This window comes from Molothrus aeneus, chromosome 27 (assembly GCF_037042795.1).
Source record: "Molothrus aeneus isolate 106 chromosome 27, BPBGC_Maene_1.0, whole genome shotgun sequence".
Classification (NCBI taxonomy): Eukaryota; Metazoa; Chordata; class Aves; order Passeriformes; family Icteridae; genus Molothrus; species Molothrus aeneus.
In genome coordinates, this window is record NC_089672.1 from 3,634,264 (window position 1) to 3,653,764 (window position 19,501).

Genomic DNA, 19,501 nt, shown 5'->3' on the forward strand with positions numbered 1-19,501 from the left:
CTCCTCTGCCCCAGAGCTCAGGGCTAAAATCCCAGCAGCACCAGTGACTGTGCCTCTGTTCTCCTCCCACACAGACATCCCCTAAATCCACCTTGGGCTCCCACCACACCTGACCCTCCCAGGGCCCATCCCACAGCCTGGCCCACACCCAGGGGAGGTGACAGTGCCCAGGGACACCCAGCCCTCACCAAACTGCTGGATGGCCCGGTCTGCACTCCAGGGCAGCTCCAGGGTCATGTGCACCCGGCGCTTTTGGTTCTTCACCCGTCTGTCTGCTTGGAGGGAGATCCCTGAGCTGGAGGCCTCTGAGATTATCGCCACGAGCTACAGAGAGATGAGTGAGAACAGAGTCAGGCTCCTGAAAACACGTTAAACAGCTTCAAGAAACAGCCCCAGGTACTACAGCAGCCCCAGCCCTTGAAGGGACCTGGGAAGCTTTGTCTCCTTCCAGCAGGTGAAACCCACAGAGAGCTGCTGGCAGGGCACAGGGACGCACAGACACCCTCCCTGCCCTCCCCCTAGCAACACCCTCAGTCCTGTGCAGGTTTTCAGAGCCCAGCTCACCTTTTCCCCCTGCATGAAACGCTCCTTCTCCTTCAGGTTGACGTGGTCTATGGAGAGCCCTTGCTCGGCGCGCGACTCGAACACGACGGAGCCGTCGGGCCTGCGAACCACCCGTCCCTTCCTGCCTGTCATCTGCACACAGGACAGGGGCTGCTGCAGCCTGGGGAGCCACACAGCCCAGCAAGGCCAGCCAGGCAATTCCCAGCAGGGAGAGGAAACACTCTGCCAGCAAGAACTTTCTTTTTTTTTTTAATAGAAGAAATTTTTCTCTATGCCCAGAGAAGCTGTGGCTGTCCTATCCCTGGAAGTGCCCAAGGCCAGGCTGGATGGAGCTTGGGGCAACCTGGGATAGTGAAAGGTGTCCCTGCCCAGGGCAGAGGGGTGGAATGAGATGATCTTTAAGGTCCCTTCCCACCCAAACCATTCCATGATTCTCTGATTCTTCACTGGCCCCCTTCCTTGTCACCCAGTGCCACCAAAACACACTGACAGTGGGAGGTACCTCAGCTACGTTCTCTGGGCCCCCAAAATAATCAATCAGTTGATCCAAGGTGTTGAGAGGTAGCTCTTTGCCCAGTGCTTTCACTTTTGCTAGGAGGTCCTGTTTCATCTTTTCGACCTTCAGCTCTCTCAGGCCATGCAGCTCTTTCTGGGAAGGCAGCATGTGGAAACCACCTACAATGGGAAAAAAGGTGGAATTTTAGGGTTCCCTGGTAATTGCACATCAGACAGGGGGGAAAAAGTTGTCCCAGAGGGTTTCTGGGGCCACTGCTGCTGGACAAAGGCACTATGACCTGCAAAAAAATGCTGAGCACAGAGTGAATTCCCTCTGGGCTTCCCCTTTCTGCTGGGGGAAGGAGCACACAGGGCAGATCCCTCCCTGTGCTCGCTTGTCACACACACATTTTATGAAAAATCCTTTCTGTAGGATTTTTTTCTCCTGAGAAGCTGAGAGGCCTCAGGAACAAAATGTAAACATTGATTATCTGCTGCTGTGGAATGCAACAGGTGCATCTGGGATTGGTCTCGTGGTTGTTTCTAATTAATGGCCAATCACAGCCCAGCTGGCTCAGACTGTCTCAGTCAGTCACAAGCCTTTGTTATCATTCCTTTCCTATTCTTAGCTAGCCTTCTGATGAAATCCTTTCTTTTAGTATAGTTTTAATGTAATATATATCATAAAATAATAAATCAAGCCTTCTGAAACACGGAGTCAACATTCTCGTCTCTTCCCTCATCCTCAGACCCCTGTGAACACAGTCACACTCGCTGATCACAGTGGGTGAACGTGGATCCACCCCACAAGAGTGACCCCCAGGATAAAATCCAGCTAGGATCACAAAGCTGACCCAAGCCTGAAGGGGTCTCTGCAGGACACAGTGCTCCCCTCTGTGGTGTTACATTTGTCTCACCCCTCCAAAATGCAGGGTTTATTCCAAGCCTGTGATCCTCCCCTGAAGTATCATGGATCTGTAATCCCACTGGCTCCAGTCTTATTCTGTGCCCACCCTGAGCTCTCTGTTAAGAATCTCCCTGTTAAACTGTGTGGGGAGACCCCAGAGTCTCTCTTGGCCCCTTTTTCCCCTAGGCTCTCCCTCTCTCCCCCTTCTCCTCTCCCCCCTCAGAAGCCATGCTGCTCCTGGGGGTGGGACCCCCAATAAACCCTCATCTAATGAGCACCCCCAGAAGCTGTGGGGAGTGTCTCCTTGCCTGCCTGCTGCTACCAGTGAACACACAGCTTAGGGGGACCCTGGGGACCCCCAAACAAACTGCTCCACCCCTCCCCAGCTGTCCCTGTCACTGCCCTGCTCACCCCTGTCCTCGCTGAAGGTGTGATCCACGAAGATGACATCATCTGTCTCCAACAGGGACTCTGGGGACGAGGTGAGGTCGCTGTCCAGCCCCATGTCCGAGTCGGTGCTGCTGTCATCGCTGATCTTGATGACAACCCCTTGGTCACAGGGACCCCGCAGAGCCTTGGGGCAGCGGCCCCTGGGACGCCCTGCAGCAGAGAGGGAGCAGTGTCACAGCCCCAGCACCAGCAGGGCACCAGTGCAGGACACAGGGACAGGGCAGACGGGGACAGTGCAGAGACAGGAGGAGGAGGAGTCCCCAAAGAGCTGAGCTTGCCCCAAATGACAGTGTGACCTCAGAAAGACACAGCCTCTGGGACAGGGCAGACGGGGACAGTGCAGAGACAGGAGGAGGAGGAGTCCCAAAAGAGCTGAGCTTGCCCCAAATGACAATGGGACCTCAGAAAGACACAGCCTCCGGGGTGGGGGTGGCAGTTAGGGAGGGAGGGAGAGCAGGAGAGACAAAGGAAGAGAGAGAAAGGAAGAACAAGGCACTCCTGAGCAGGGCTGAAGTTGGCTGCACACACGGCTGGCTCTAAGCAGTGCCAGCTCCTCAGGGAAGGAATCCCAGGGCATTGCCTCCAGAGGAGTGTGCAGAACACAGGTAGGTACTGGTGTTGTGGGACACGAAGCACAGCACAATGTGCCCCCTCTGCATAAGAAGGGTTCATGGATCAGGCTGCTCCACAACCTGCCAGTGCTGCTGCCCTCTCTTCCCCCTGTTCCACATCCCAAACTCTTCTTACCTGCAGCCACAACAAATAATTCAGCAGGGAATTTTTTTTTTTTTTCCTCAGGACACCTTCTGTGCTCTAAGTAAGGGGTTGTGGAGGACCCCCCTTGCTGCAGGAGGAGTTCAGACACCAGCCAGGCCTTGTGCCATCTGCCCCAGCGTGGGTTGAGGGGAAGGATCAGGGCAAGGGCAGTGAAGCAGAGGGAGGAGAAGGGAGGAAGACCCAGAGCTGCTGTCCTCTGGATGAGGGAGCACTGGGAGATGTGCAGGAGGGCAAATCAAAACCAGGGAGAGCAGCAAAAAGCATGGCAAAAGGCAGAGAAGCTGAGTGGCTGGGGGGCAGCAGCAGGGCAGGAGGCAGGGGCTGGGCTGGGAGTGAGGGAGATCTTACGTTTTCTTTTAATGCCAGTTCCTTTTTCTCTCTTTCTTTTGTTTGAAGGAAAGTGCTTCTGAATTAGTGATAGAAAGACGCCTCTGAAAGTAAGATGCAAAATTTATTCCAGCTGCCAGCAACACGTGCTGGTCATCACATAGCAATGTGTGTTTGGGATAGCCCCATGTTCCATGGAAGAGAGGTCAATCCACCCCATCCATGGCCACCAGCTTGGCCTCAGCCAGCCCTTGGTACAAGGTGGCTCTTGGACCTGCAGGTTGTTTATGTAACAACCAAGAAGGAGTTTTAAATGGGAAACACTACACTGGGAAACTGTTACACCAAAAATACAGGAACTCCAGTGTCCCAGTCCCTCTCCATGCCCTGAGAGCACAGACCACTGTCAGGCCATCCAATAAATATGTTCCACCTCAGTCCTCCAACTCCCTGGCTGTGGGACTGCTTCCCACAAAACCAAGGGACAGAACATGGATCTGTAGTGGCTCCAAGTGAATGGAAGAAAAGTCAGAAAAGGTGAAAATCAAAGGTTTCTGTGGGCTGTTCTGCAAATCAAAGACCAAATGTTTAAATGCTGACTGTGTGGATGAACCCCCAGGGCAATGGGGTGGTGCTGATTGAGTTCTGCTTGGAAAAAAAAAAAAAACAAACCAAAAAACCTCCAAACCAAACATAGCAAGCACCAGGTGAGAGGATGGACATGACAACAACTCCCCTGGGTGAGAAAAGGGAGACTTAGGAACTGGGGAGGGAGCTCCAGGACCCTTGGCGTGAGGGGCTGAAGGGGACAGTGACCACACTGCTCCCCAGAGGGACAGAGCTCTGTGTCTGCAGTTATGTGACACCAGCAATGACCCCTGTCCTGTGTGCTGGGTGACCCAATGACCACTGACTCTGGAGCCTCCCAGCTCTGAAATTCCACTCATTTCCCACACTCCCCTCCCCATCTCTCTGGAAACAGCCCTGGGCTGGAATCCACCCACCACAGGACCATGTTTATTTTTAACCCCATTTCTCAGCATCTTCAAACTGCTCCTTCCCAGCACACTCCCCTCCAGAAATCCCCTGAAGTGCTGGAACACCAGGACACACATTTGGAGGCTGAGCAGATGCCAGGAGACACTTGGTGATCTGGCCAGGACTGTGGAACACAGAGCTGCTGCCTCTGGGAGTGGGCAGCAATTCACACAGAGTGGGACAGACAGACAGACCCCTGACAGACCCCTCTTCCAGCACCACTCAGCCAGGGACCACGCTGTCCCCTAGACTGGAGTTCTGTGACGTGGAAACCAATCCAAGGGGCCAAATCACCCAAGGAGCTGCCAGACCTGCCCTGTGCACTGTCACCAAAGTGTACTTGGCTTTCAGAAATGGGCTGGAGGCAGAGGAGTGACACAGACCAACCCAAAGCCCCCTCAGCAAGGGAGGAAAGCTCAGCCTAACCCAGCCTCAGGCTGCTCTGGGCATGTCCCACTGCTCCCACCTGCAGCAGAAGTCACTTGGAAGAAAACAGCTCTGCAGAACAGCAGAAACCCAACCCAATGCCAGATTTTTGTCCCCTGTCATGCAGGAGCAGCTGCATTCAGGGATGGGTTGGGGTTTTGGAAGCTGCAGGAAGGAGGGGGAGCAGGAGCCTTACTCTCTGCTCAGAGGGCAGCACAAGTGCTGCTGCAGGCTCACTCGGGCACAGGCAGCTCTCGGTTAGCTGGGAACAATGGCCACACAGCCAGGACACTGGTGCTGATTTATACATGAGCTAAAAGCCAACACTGGTGGATTTAAACTCCTCAGACCACTCCACTGACACCATCTCACATCATCATCCCAGCCATCACAGTAAATTCTCTTGCTCATTTCTTCTGTGTCAACAGCCTCATTTTTCACAGCCAGATCCACACAAACTACCTCTGAGCTACAATTCTGCCTCTCTTTCTGACAATTCTCTTATGTGTGCAGAGAGTAGGATCAGGCTCTTCCTCTAAGTCCATGGGAGACTTCAAAATCCAGGATGCAGCTCACACAGTCCCACTGAGGATCCAGTGCCTCAAGGACCCACCTGAGTGTCCCCTCCGTGGTACAGGGGGAGGTGACACCAAACTGCATTTGAAGACCTGCCAGTGCTCTGTGGCCCAGGGCAGAGCTTTGCCCCCACACACCCCACAGAGGAAAGCAGGGATTTTTAACTCACTCTGCAGCAGAGACAAAGCAGTTGAGGTGCCCATCGTTCTCGTCCAGGACCTCCCTGGTGCGAGCCTCCCCCGTGGACTGCAGGCCGATGACAATGCACTGTGGGGACACGAGTGATGGGGGACGTGAGGGGTGGCACAGTCAGGTGCCAGGGCAGCTGCACTGCCACAGAGTGGCATTGCCCAGGCCCAGCTATCTCCCCTTGGCCCCTGTTCCAGGTAGGTCCGTGCTGGGCCTGTAGCAGGGCTCCTGAGGAAGAATCATCTCTCAAATCTTCCAGCATCAGCTCCCCCCTGTGCTGACCCCACACAGGGGGACTCTGAGCACAGAACCTCACTGACTGTGCGAGGAAGTTTCTGCCTAAAATCTCTAAGGTGCAACCAGACAGGGGAAAGGACAGAGCTGTACTTGAGGCAATATTATATGATGTGATGTAATATGATGTGATATAATTTGATATGATGTGATTATGATATGATATAATATGATATATGATATGATATAATGTGATATGATGTGATATATAACGTGATATGTCATGTCATAAAGAAAATAAAAGAAAATAAAGAAGAAAAGAAAAAAGAAAAGAAAAGAAAAAAGAAAAGAAAAGAAAAAAGAAAAGAAAAGAAAAAAGAAAAGAAAAGAAAAGAAAAGAAAAGAAAAGAAAAGAAAAGAAAAGAAAAGAAAAGAAAAGAAAAGAAAAGAAAAGAAAAGAAAAGAAAAGAAAAGAAAAGAAAAGAAAAGAAAAGAAAAGAAAAGATTAGCCTTCTAAGAACATGGGTCAGATTCACTCATCTCTCACCTCCTCTTGGGGACCCTCACAAACACAACCCCCAGGTGAAGGGTATATTATATACAATGTGATATGTCATGTCATGTCATAAATAAAATAAAATAGAATAAAATAGAATAGAATAAAATAGAATAGAATAAAAATAAAATAAAATTAAAATAAAATAAAATAAAATAAAATAAAATAAAATAAAATAAAATATTAGCCTTCTAAGAACATGGGTCAGATTCACTCATCTCTCACCTCCTCCTGGGGACCCTCACAAACACAACCCCCAGGTGAGGCTCCCATACCTTGTCCCTGGCCAGCTCCTCCCGGGCCAGCTCCACGAGGCGCCGCACCTTGGCGGCGATGCACAGGTACTTGAAGAAGCGCTGGTGAGCCGACCAGAACTGACCCCACAGAGACTTGCGAGACTCCAGGCCGATGCAGTCAGCTGCCTGCTGGAACACCATCAAGGCCTCTGCCCACTGCAGGTAACACCAAGGAGAATGAGTTAATGTAACTCCCATTGTCGTTCCTGTCGTGCAGGAGGTGATCAGAACAGGCTGAAGGTTTGATGATCTGATTGAGAATCAACACTGGGCATCCCCTCAGGAGGTGATCAGAACAGGCTGAAGGTTTGATGATCTGATTTAGAATCAACACTGGGCATCCTCTCCATCAGCACGATGCAGCTCTGGTTTGCAAATGTGGAACTTCCAAATAGAGGCAAAACGTCTAAGTTCTTTCATTATATCATTCTTTTCTAGCCTTCTGATGTCTCCTTTCTCTTTCTTTAGTATAGTTTTAGTACAGTGTAGCCATGACATTTTCTGAAAAACCTCTTTGCTAGGATTTTTCTCCTGAGAAGCTGAGAGGCCTCAGAAACAAAATTTAAACAACGGTTATCTGCTGCTGTGGAATGCAACAGGTGCATCTGGGATTGGTCTCATGTGGTTGTTTCTAATTAATGGCCAATCACAGCCCAGCTGGCTCAGACTCTCTGAGAGCCACCAGCTTTTGTTATCATTCCATTCCTTTCCTTTCAAGCCTTCTGATGAAATCCTTTCTTCTATTCTTTTAGTATAGTTTTAATATAGCATTTTCTTTTAATATAATATATATCATAAAATAATAAATCAGCCTTCTGAAACATGGAGTCAAGATTCCCATCTCTTCCCTCATCTTGGGACCCCTGTGAACACCAGCACAATTGGTGACCCCGAGTGAGGAAAAATTCCACAATACAGCATTTTTAATGTAATATAATATCATAAAATAATAAATCAACCTTCTGAAACATAGAGTCAAGATTCTCATCTCTTCCCTCGTCCTGAAGACTCTCAACACCACCACACCTTTGAGGTCATGGCCACATTTAGGGGCCTCACAGCCTCCCACACACTGGTGGCTGTGCCCAAAGCATGGTCAGACCCCAGCCTCCCACTCCAAGGGTCTCAGCTCACCAGCTTGGCTGCCTTGTCGTAGACAGCCTTGTACTTCTCATCCAGAGGGATCTCCTCAATCCTGAAGGTCACCCCAGTGAAGCTGAGCTGCCGAGCAATGTACATCCCACTGACCTTCATGTCCATGGCCACGATCTCCATCGCGCCGACTCCCCTGGGAGAGGACAACAGTTGTGGGACCCACCTCGGAGCCCCTGCTCTGAGCCCCAGCTGTGGGTCCAGCTTTGGAACCTGTGGATATTCTCAGTTCAGTCAAAGAAAGAACAGAGATAATTTCTCCCAGGCCAAGCCTGGGAAACTGAGAGAAAAGAATTAAAACAATTATTATCTCTCTTTCTGTAACTGTTGTTTATAGATATGGTTCTCCAGAGTGTGCTATTAATAGTTCACCAATAGTGTGAGAGGTTCTTGAGACCAATCAAGCCTCACCTTAATGAGTCACATTATAAAAGACCCCCTACCTTTATTAAATTGCCTTCTGATTCACCTTCTGAAGACTGGAGTCCTTCATTCCATCCCTGACTCAACAGCATCAGAACCCCAGCTGTGGAACCCCAGTTTTGAACGCCAGCTGTGGAACCCCAGTTGTGAACCTCAGCTCTGAACCCCAGCTCTGGGTCCAGCTTTGGAACCCCAGTTGTGATCCTCAGCTTTGGAACCCCAGTTGTGAACCCCAAGTGTGGAACCCCAGTTTTGAACCCCAGCTGTGGAACCCCAGTTGTGATGCTCAGCTCTGAGCCCCAGCTGTGGGACCTTCCCTCTGCTCAGGGGCAGCACAGGGCAGGTTCTTCTCCAGAAGCAGCCCCACCCCAGCTCTGTGGGATGCTGCCCACCCCATCCTTGGGCACTGCACCCCGTCCCACACAAGGCACTGGGCAGGACTCACCTCTTCTCAATGGCGTGCAGGAACTCATCGAAGGCTCGGAACGGGGTTCCCTCCCCCCAGATCCCCAGGCGGCTCATGTAAATCATGTTTTTTGGCTCTGAGGCACCTGTTGGGACAGAAATCAATGTCAGCAAACGCACAACACTTGGGAATAGCTGTGACTCAAGTGAAGAGACCTCTGAAGAGGTTGTCATTTGCCATTGTGCCTTTGGAGAACTTTCTGAACATCGCCCTCCCTACATTCCATGGGTAAGCATCACAAACCAGCTGGAACAGCTGGCCAGGAACAAGTTAAACTGGAGAGAAATTAATCTGACCCACCAAAATGTCACAAGTGACATCAGTGATGGGGCTTGGGGCACATCTCAGCATGCTGAGCTCCTCTCTAGCCCCGCAGCACCACTGGCTTCTCCTTACAGGATCTCACACACACTCACACCTCAGGGTGCCCCCTCAGGACAGAGGGGGACCTCTGCCACTCTCACACCCACCCTGTGGGCAGAGCAGCTCACCTGTGGCACTGGCATAGACAACCCTTGCTCGAGGCAGCTTGTTCTGCAGGTCCAGCACTGCTTTGCCCATTTTGGTAGAGCTGGCGTTTTTGGCTTTGTGGCATTCATCAAACACAATCTGGAGGGGAGTGGCAGTTAAGGAAAAAGGATCTATTTTCATCCAGAGGATGGGAGCAGACAGAAAATAGAACCTAGTCTCCTCCAGGCAACTGAACAACCTGTCCCAGTATCAACAGGACTGACTCATGGCCCACACGTGGAATCTGCTGGGTTTGCCCAGCCCTGTGCTCTTCAGATCCAAAGTCATCCACCCCTCCCTCTCCCTTCACCTCCAAGGTGTGTCTTGTAATACTGAGGGAAAGGAATGCTGAAAAGGTTAATCCCAGCTGCTTCTTCCCCTCCTCCTCTTAACTACATCCTGGAGGAGGAGGAGGAGAAGTGAGTGTGGGGGATTCCTGTCTCCTGAAGGCACTGGGCTGCTCCCTGTGATTTCACACAGCCCCGGGCTCTTTGTTCCCTGCTGAAGCACAATTAAAAGCAGCAGTTCCTCTCTCTCACTCTCTCCAGTTTTTGTCTCTTGTTTTTTGGGATTTTTTTTAAGGATACAACTCCCTCAAAGTTTTCCCTGCACCACTCCAAAATCTGTTTTAAGCGCGTCCTGTGCTGTCCCCCGGCCTGGCTTTCACCAATCAGCGCCGAGTAGGTGGCAAAGAGGACTCCTTCTGAGGTAGCTGTGTCACCATATTTAATCTGCAGGAAGAGGAGCAGGAGCACACACACACACTGTGACTGTTGTCCTCAGAATGTCACACCCATCCCTGCCCACATTCCATGCTGTGCACATTCCCGCTCTGAGAACAAATCCCAGCCTAAGCTCAGAACAGGCAAAAAGCTGTTGGTAGCTGATGTCTTCAGCATTTGTGTTTGGCACTGAAATATTGTGATGACAGGGACTGTAAATGCCTGGAGAAGTGCCCCAGCCAATGTGTCAGCACATCTGGAAGCCTGCAGTGAACCGTGGGGACCGTGCGAGGACTGGCGAAAAAAAAAGTGCTTCCTTTTTTTAAGCAACAGTTTAGAGTCTTTGACCCTTCCTGTCTGTTTTAATTCCTTCTAGAAAATCATTTTCTCTTTGACCAGGTGAGATTGTTGCCTGTATCACTGCCATGGGTCCCACATGTAATGAAGTACAAGGGGGAAAGGCTTGGTCCAAACTGAAGAAAGTTCCATTTGAAGTCTTTTGGGGTTGAACACAAAATCCCTTTCACTCTCTTAGTGGAGCACATTCAGAGGTGTCAAACACCTGTGGTTTCTTTGTAAGAGCTGGTTGTTCAATACCATTAAAACCAGAGGAGAGGATTTAAGTGAACTGGAAGACACTGGACAGAGACTCAACCACAGGCCACAACAGACACCAGTCCAGGCATCTCTGTTCTCCCTACAGCTCTGAGAAGTGATTCCATGGATCAGCACTGGGAAAGGCTGGCCCAGGAGAGCAGAGCACATCTCACAGAGCTGTTCTCTCCACAGGATTTCTTAGGAATGGTGAAGAAGGTTCCAGTTCTGCTGCTGCACCTGCCTGCAGTCACTTCCCACTCCCTGCAGGGAACAGCTCTGTGCTCCCTGTGCAGCTCCACAATAAAAATAACTGGGAAGAGCTGGCTGGGAGGAGGGAACAGAAGCTCTGCTGCTGCCTGAGCCTCGTCCTGCTCCATGTGCTCAGCCAGAGCCTGCAGCTGCTGCTGATTCCCAGAGCAGCAGTGCAGCTCCTCTCCTACCTTGTTCAGAGCATGCACAGGAATGTGGGAGGCCTCGATGTCCTTCAGGTCTCTCTCAGCATCGTACTTGAGATCATTGGAGACACTGAACCTGTGAAGGAGATGTGGGGTGGTTATCTCCTCCTGGGGCTGCTTATCTCCCCAGCAGCTGGGGCTGGGGATGTCCCCAGGGAGTCAGGACACAGGGTGATTAACAGCTCTGATTAAAGCACGAGGAGCTGTGCAGAGTTTTCACATCTGCCACTGCCCACAGCCCCCAGAGTGAGATCTGACAGCCCATCTGCCCCTCAGCACAGGCTGTGATCTGCAGCAAAGCCCCTTATTCCTGGCTCTGCACCCAGGAAACCCAGGAACAACCCTCCACAACTGCAGGGAGAGCAGGGCCAGGCTTGACACCTCACCCCAAGGAGCACAAAACCTGTTATTTCACAGTGACTCATTCCCCATCCCTGCTGCAGGGGGAATATTCCCATTTCACAGGCAGCAGTCAGGCACTAAGAGGTGGAAAGGACTTACCCAAGGCCACAGCATGACTCAACTCTAAAGCCAACATCAGCACTAAAGAATTCCTTACTTCCAGATCCAAACTTACTCCAAGGTCTTACGGGAAAAGAGGAAAAAAAAAAAAACCAACAACTTACCACAGAGCTTTTTTCCTCCCTTTAAGATAATTTTCAAAGATGATGCCTGCAACAGTCCTGCCCTTCCCGACTCCAGCACCGTCCCCGATCAGAAACCCAGCTCGCTGCCCGTTGGGCAATAAAACTTCATGTTGCTGCAAAATCAAGAACAGAACTGAAAATTAAACTTAAAATTAAAGATTTGCCTTTGCTGAGAGCTCTGATGTGAGCACCACTTAACCCTTTCACACATCCCACAGATGCATGTGCACTGCTCAGCCAAACAACAGCAGGAAAGGTCACAAGTGGCAATTCATGGAAAAGGCCCCCCAAATGTAAAACCCTCTGCAAGAAAAGTCCAGGGTTCTTGCCTCTTTGGGAAACAGACCACACAGAAGCCCCCTTTGGAAGGATTCAAATAATCCTTCAAGAGGCATTTAAAATGCCAAAGGAGTTTCATCACCCAAATTACAGTCATTTTAAAACACACGTGAACACCTGGCCCTGCAAGAGGCATTTTCCTTCAGGTGTGAGACAGCTGAGGTGCAGGAGGTACCTGGCAGGCATAGATGATGGCTTCCAGCTGTAGTGCAGACAGGGAGCCTTTGTCAGCCACGGAGTTGGGCAGGGAAAGGCTGTAGGTAATGTCAGGCGGGGGGACACTGGACAGGGTGCTCGTCTCAACCACCAGGTCAGGATGGTGCTTCCCAATCTTGGCTGAATGACAACAGAACACAGGTCAGCCCAGGTCTTTTCTCCCAGAGCTCATCACCCAGCCAGAGCCCAGGGCACTGTGGAGCTCTCCCTAGAAAACCACAAGCCTGGGAGGTGCCACAGCAAACACACAATTAAATTAGGTTGGTGCACAATGGAGTGAACAGAACTTCCCAAGGCAACACTCACACTTTGAAGGGATATATTCTGCATACGTCTCCGTCTGCCCCAACTCTTCTGTTTCCTCCTCCTCACCTTCATCTTCCTCCTCTGCAGGAGCTTGAGACTGAAGAAAACAGCATTGACCCAATGTTAATGTTCTTGCTGAGCTACAGAAATGAGTTGTGCTGTGCCCAGCCTCAAACTGCCACTGAAACCATCCCCAAAAGCTACAACCCCCCTCAAAATCCCAATCCATCTCATTCCCAGACTAAGATCAGTGGGAGCCCACCCCAGGGGCTGTAAAAGCTGCCCCAATGCCTGGTTCTCACCAAACTGGGGAAAGTTGTTGGCACCACTCCTGGCATGGGCTGTGGGGTCATGTGAACCCTGCCCAACCTGCCCTGAGCGGGCACCTGGCCCAGCTTTACACCCAGAGCTGTGCCCACAGCAGAGAGCAAAGTCCTCAGAGCCCAAAGCTCTGAGCAGGCTCCCCTCTGGGAAATGTAACACACTTCTGGGAAGGGCAGGGACTTGTGCCTGTCTGAGCTTCCTGTCTCACTCCCTCTGAAGGGATAAAGGTCAGAAATGCTTCCCCCAGCACTGGGATGTCACCAGGAGCATCCCACTGAGGCTCTCACCTGGTAGCTGATGAGGAGTGGGGTGTTGGGGACAGCAGGAACGTGGTCACTGGAGCTGTTCAGGCCAGGGAATGGTGTGCTGGGTGAGAACAGCTGCAACACAGAGCGTGCAGGTGAGGAAGGGCAAACATGGACATGCACCAACAAAGATCCTTGGACACTCTGATCCCTGGACCATGCAGCTTGCCAGAAGAGAACTCCCAAGACACTCCACAAGGAGAGAGAACTCCTAAGATATTCCAGGCTGAGGAGATCCTCCTCTGCTCCCACACAAACAAATTCACCCTGGAATTTCCCGACAGAGAGCAAGGTCAGGCCAGCAGCTCGTGGCATCCAAAGCCATCAGCAGCTCCAGGAGCAGCTCTACTCCAAGTTTGCAGCCTGTGCAGAGCGCCAGGCCCAATGACAGACCCAGGCTCCACCAGCAGCAGAGAAACATGGGAAGTTCTTAGGCATAAACACTCCTATTTTTAAATAAAATTTAAGAAAAATAAAAAGAAGAAGAAAGAAAAAAAACCCACCCTCCATTCCTGGAAGCCTGAGTCAGAATTACCAGAAGGAAGCTGGACAGAACAAGTGTTTTCAGTGCCAGCAAATCTGGAGAGCAGGTGAAACATCCCCACCTACAAATCCAAGCTCAGTTTGGCCTCAGACAGGAGAAAGGCCAGGAGCTGCTGGAAGGGCAGGATGTGTTCTTGAAGCTCCAGCAGCAGGAAGCAAATGCAAGGCTGAGTTTGCATCCCAAAAATCCCCAAAGTACAAACCTTTGCTATCCTGACCCAGCTTTGGCACTCAGCATTCCACCTCAGGAATTGCAGAGGAAGCAACAGGAACCTTGGCTGTTGGGGGCATTTGAAAACCACCCACACAGGTGAGAATGTGCTGTGAGGGTCAGAGCAGGTGGGAGCAGGAGCTGCAGTGGGAGATGGATCATCCACCTGTACAATTCCTGCCTTTCCCTACCCTCCCTCACCTCCTGGTTTGATTTTCTCCTCCCTCGGTGCTAAGAACATCCAGAGAAGAGAAACACAGATCCATGAGAGCACAGGGCTGGAAGTAGGAGAGAGACCAACAATTGCACAATCACAGCCTTGCTCTTACTCTGCTTTTTTCTCCTCTGCATTTTTCTCCATTTTGTCCCACCTTGCAGTGACTTCCCTGGACTGGAATCAGTCCCACATGGCTGCCAAGCCAACCTCACTCTGTGTAAATCCCTTCCCTGGGTTCTGAGCTGGGAGAAAGCTGCTCACATCTTGAACATAACTGTGAATGAGCAATAAAAAACTGCATCAGCAGCTCTCAAATTCCAGTCACAGGCTTCCAAGGCTGGGCTGTGCCTCCCAGCCTTAAAAACACTGGGAATGTGTGAGATGGATGACAGAAAACACAATGTATGACAGGGACTATTTTTAAAAGGTTATTTCACAACTCCATTACAATCAAAGCTGTTTTGTCTGCTGCTCCTGCAAATATTTCACAGGGTAGCAGCTCTTCCCTCTCTGCCCATTCCTGAGTGATAAACAGAGCCAACACATTGGATACAGCTCCTTTCCTTGGGATAACAGCTCTCCCCACTGGCACACAGAGGCACTTCTGTGTGCAGCCCTTTCCACTTTGATCCCAAAGCACCTCAATCCAGGGATTCTCAGCGAGCTAGGAATGTTTATTTTTAAAGAGGACAAAGCACAAGGCTGTTCCTGTACCTGGGATCCACAGATGGGTCTCCCCCCAGGATTTATCCAGCTTGGCTCCTGGGATGTCCCATCTATCAGAACTTTGAGAGATTGATGTTCCTGCTCTGTCTGGGTCTCTGAGACAAAAGTTCTGGAAAAACTACACTCCTGATGACCCAGCAGTGGACTGTGGGTCAGAACTGGCTGCACAGCCACAGATGAGCGATGGATCACAGGAATCAGGATGTAATGTGATGGATTTTCCATCACTGCAGCTTAGTGACTGCTCTGGCTGCTCAAAACCCAAAGTTCCTGCAATTCCAGGGAAAACTAGGATGGTGTGGTGATGTGGGGAGGCACAAGATTATCAAAGCTGCTGATATCCCACACCAATATGCAGAGGCCAGTGGTGAATCAAACTGGCAGTACTTTTACCCAGTGCCCCAGTACATGGTGCCACTTGCACACAATAATGAAACCAAAATCTCCTGTCCATGAGGCACCTCACTGACACCACCTCAGGAAATGTTACTCAGTTGAAAAACAGCCCAAAAAAGCAGCAACCCTGCCCCAACTGCTTCAGCAAACACAGATAAGACAACGGTTCAAAATTAGCTGGAGATTCCTTTCCAAAGGAAGTCGTTTATAAATGGAATTCCAAGGAGTTAATTGGCCTTATCTGAGCCCAAGAGCTCAGCAGGACACAAGGGTAGAGGGCAGGGCATGAGGAACAGCATGGGACAGGGACAAGGAACAGCACAGGGACAAGGACTCTGCTGGAGATCCTGCTGTGGTCACACAAGTCAGTCTCACACTTACACAACGTTTATTTCTCCTTTGTTTTCTTCATGCTGCATTTAGAACAGCATTTCCCAGTAAGTTTTTGTTGTCCACTCCACAGACACAGAACTCCAGGATTTTCTAGGCATTCAATGTCTCAAACAGAGTTCACATGATTGGAAAGAGCCCACCACAGAACCATTTCAGTGGAGATTTAGGCTTTTACATAAAAACCCAACAATAATATGAAAACAGGAGCAATGTGGCACATGGCTCCTCTGTCCTGGGGGATGCATCTGCTCTCCAGCATTTTTAACCATCCAGTTTGCAAGCCTGGGATGTCTGCAGCCACTTCTTGCATTCCAATAGCTCAGCTCTCTTCCTGCTGCCTCAAACTGCAAGTTCCAACTGGTCCGAGGCTTGCAGAAGGAACAGCTCAGGGAAGCACAGTCAGAGAAACTGAGCACAGCAGAGCCTCAAAATGTAGCAGTGATTACCCCAGTTCCCTCCTGGGGTAGCCACTTTGGGTGTTTTTCCCTCATTCTTCCTAGGAGAGTGACCTACAGTGGAAATATGAGGCACAGATGGACAAGAACTGCAAGAGCTGAGACCCAGATCCAGTGGATGTGGATGATGTGGTCCCAACAACCACTCTCTGCAGAGCAGAGAGCAGAAGGCTGGTGAAAATGCCCAAAAAATGCCCACAATCAGGTGATGCTGAAGGACTGCAAGGAGCTCCTGAACCCCAGAAAACTCTGGGATGTAAAAGCCTGCAGGGACTTGCACTCACAAAGTAAACACAAATGGTGAGTCTGAAGTTGAGACAGTTATTCAGTCATTGTTGCTGAACTGTTTGCCCTGGTGAACAAACAAAAGGTGCTGCTGTAGGGGGAAGCTAATGATGCATGTCAGGGTGGTTTTCCTGGAGTCCATCCCTTCAGCACTCCCAAGAACCCTGGACCTGCTGGACTTAACCCCACTTCACCCCTTCCCTGCACCAGTGAAATAACATCACCACACCTCAAACTTCACCCAAAGGAACTGGGTTGGTTTCTTAATTCTTTGGTAAAACCCCCAAGGGATGAAGGCTGAGGCACCTCCTGTCTGTTGGGAGGATGGGAAAGGAGCAGCCCTGTCCTGGACTGCCAAGCAAATTGTATTCTATTTGCCATCTGCATGAGAGTTTCTTCTGTTCAGTGGGCAGTTTTCCTTATTTCTTCCACAACCACTCCTCCCTCCAAAAACATCTGCTGAGAACAGCTATTGAATGTCCCTGCATGGCTGATAAGAACTACAGCATCCCACTGGGAGATGTGAGCCCAGAGGGAGGAGCCAAGCATTCCTGCCTGGATATAATCTGGAGATTCTGGAACACCAGCACAGCTTCTGCACTGGATTGCCCAGAGGAACAGCAGCTGCCTCTGCCACTGGATCTTCAGAGGCAGAGACTGCACCTTTCTCCAGGATCCCTGCTCCAGCAGAACCAGCCCTGACACTGCAGGAGGGCTGAGCCACATTTCCAATGGTTCTGCTGCCAACACCCTGACCCACAGGGTGTCACCCTGTGTTCTGACTCTGGCAGTGTTGTTTTAGTGCACTGCATTGTTTATTTTATCCTTTTATTTTCTTCCCTACTAAAGAACTGTTATTCCTGCTCCCATAGTTTTTGCCTGAGAGCCCCTTAATTTAAAATTTATAGCAATTCGGAGGGAGGGGGTTTACATTTTCCATTTCAGGGGAGGCTCCTGCCTTCCTTAGCAGACAGCTGTCTTTTCAAACTGTGAAAAATGCGTATTTTATGATTGGCTTTTCGCAAATATTAAAATGAATATTATATGTGTTATGTTGGAAATTGATGCTGTATTAATTTTCTTAAGTAGTGTGTTAAATATAGTTTTAGTTTATAACATAAGGTTAAAATAGAAACTTTGCTATGTAGATACTTTTTTTCTAAAGAAAGGACTCTCACTGAGATAGGAGCCACAGGACACCTGAATCTTTCAGAGAAAGAGAATTTATTGCTCCATTGTCAGAAGAAACGAACTTCTTCCTGCCTCACTCAGCCATGACAACCCCGTTAGGATTCAGAGGAAGAAGCTGACACTGCCCAGACAGAATCCTGTGTTTGAATGGAATTTATGCATCATGTATGAGATGTATGAATATGCAACAGGCTGCTGCTTTTAAGGGTTAATCCTCTGTTAACTGTGTCCTTTTTCGGGCTTATTTTGCTCAGAAGGAGGTACCTGGATGTCCGTAACTCTTTGTTTCTATTGTCTCATATTGCCCTAATCCAAATTGTCCAAATGATTATTACTCTAATTATATTACTACTTTTATAACCATTTCATTACTATTAAACTTTTAAAATTTTAAAACCAAGTGATTGGGCATTTTTCACCAAACCAAGAGAAGCCCCTACCTCGATCTGGTTCTGCTGAGGTGTGTTCACATCCCACAGCGTTGGTGTTTTTCACCAAACCAAGAGAAGCCCCTACCTCGATCTGGTTCTGCTGAGGTGTGTTCACATCCCACAGCGTTGGCACGTGGCTCAGGCTGTCGGCGGGCAGGAAGTCCTTGGCATCCACGATGTCCGAGAGGGAATCCGCGGGGGATGAGAACAGGGAGTTGTTGTTGGAGAGCTCATTGAGGTATGAAGAATCCTGGAACACAAAGCATGGCCGTGGTTGGAGGAGGAAGGATGAGAGCAAAGATCCCTCCTTACTCAGCCAGCAAGTTGTAATTTCTTTCTGCTCAATGAGCGTCTCCGTTGCTTGGCGCTCCACAGATCGCAGGAATTAACCTGGAAATGAGGACAGGCTCTGTGGTGCTGTTTGAAAATCTGTTTCTTCAAAAAGCAGGAAAAGCCCTGGCCTGGAGTGTGGGTACACAGTCAAGGCTGACTTAGGCTGTGCACATCCCTGCACCATGGACTGGGAGAGAGAGGAGAATCCAACGTGGCATCGCTCAACTCCACTTTGTGCCTGATTAAAAAAGGCTGCTGAGGGGGGCAAAGGCTTCACCTTGGCCCCAAAGGACTCAAGGATTTCATTCATGTGCAGGGGCTCCCAGAGACCCAGCTACACTCAACCATAGTGTGGCTGTTTCACTGTAATTTCCCATGCAGCGCTACCTGTAGGAAACATCCCTCTCCTTCTGGCAGTTTCTACACACGAGGCTGCCAGGAGCAGGGGAAGCAGTGCTGGTGTCACCTGGATTTGAATCGAGGTAAATGCAGGCAGATCTACCAATCCTCCTCCCAAGGGCCAGCCCCAGCCTGGACAAGGAACATCCTTCAGCAACAGGGACCACGCTCTGCTCTGCCCTTGCTCTTTTTCTGGTGACTGGGTTGGATGGTTTGCAACTGTTTTATTTGGTGCCAGCCCAGTGATGCTGCTGATTTGAGTTACACAGACTTTGGCTCAGAAAGAGCCATCAATCCCCTCCCTAACATGAAGCCCATGTCTGATTTCCCTATTTCAGGTGGCAAGAACCAAGAGCCAATAAGCACTTCTTGCTCTGCATTCTTCACTGTGGCACAGACCCTGCCCCTTCCCCAGCTCCATCCCATCACCTCAGCCCTCCTCCCACACCAAACAGCACCTTCAAATTTCATCAAAGCAGAAAAAACTTTGCTGTTAATTAAGAGCCATGTACTTCCAGCAGCAAACTCCAGCACTCAGGTCTGGCAGGAGATGAGCCTGTGTCTGTGAGGGAAGGGCAAATGGACCAACAGGTCTGTCTTGGTGGCCCTAGAGATGCTGCACAG

At 50.1% G+C, this 19,501-nt stretch overlaps 1 protein-coding gene across 1 annotated transcript in view; it reads right to left on the reverse strand.

The window, feature by feature from the left end:
* SBNO2 (strawberry notch homolog 2) overlaps positions 1-19,501 on the reverse strand; it is a gene marked incomplete at its 5' end in the record, with an annotated part of 43,719 nt that overhangs the window by 7,689 nt on the left and 16,529 nt on the right. The window contains 17 exons of the mRNA XM_066566624.1: positions 189-324; positions 565-696; positions 1,067-1,239; positions 2,378-2,566; positions 3,542-3,624; positions 5,730-5,827; positions 6,815-6,991; positions 7,970-8,123; positions 8,856-8,961; positions 9,368-9,485; positions 9,974-10,117; positions 11,146-11,236; positions 11,787-11,920; positions 12,322-12,482; positions 12,669-12,765; positions 13,280-13,372; positions 18,231-18,395. Coding sequence (XP_066422721.1) covers positions 189-324; positions 565-696; positions 1,067-1,239; positions 2,378-2,566; positions 3,542-3,624; positions 5,730-5,827; positions 6,815-6,991; positions 7,970-8,123; positions 8,856-8,961; positions 9,368-9,485; positions 9,974-10,117; positions 11,146-11,236; positions 11,787-11,920; positions 12,322-12,482; positions 12,669-12,765; positions 13,280-13,372; positions 18,231-18,395 — 2,251 coding nt within the window. The remainder of the gene's footprint in view (positions 1-188; positions 325-564; positions 697-1,066; positions 1,240-2,377; positions 2,567-3,541; positions 3,625-5,729; positions 5,828-6,814; positions 6,992-7,969; positions 8,124-8,855; positions 8,962-9,367; positions 9,486-9,973; positions 10,118-11,145; positions 11,237-11,786; positions 11,921-12,321; positions 12,483-12,668; positions 12,766-13,279; positions 13,373-18,230; positions 18,396-19,501) is intronic.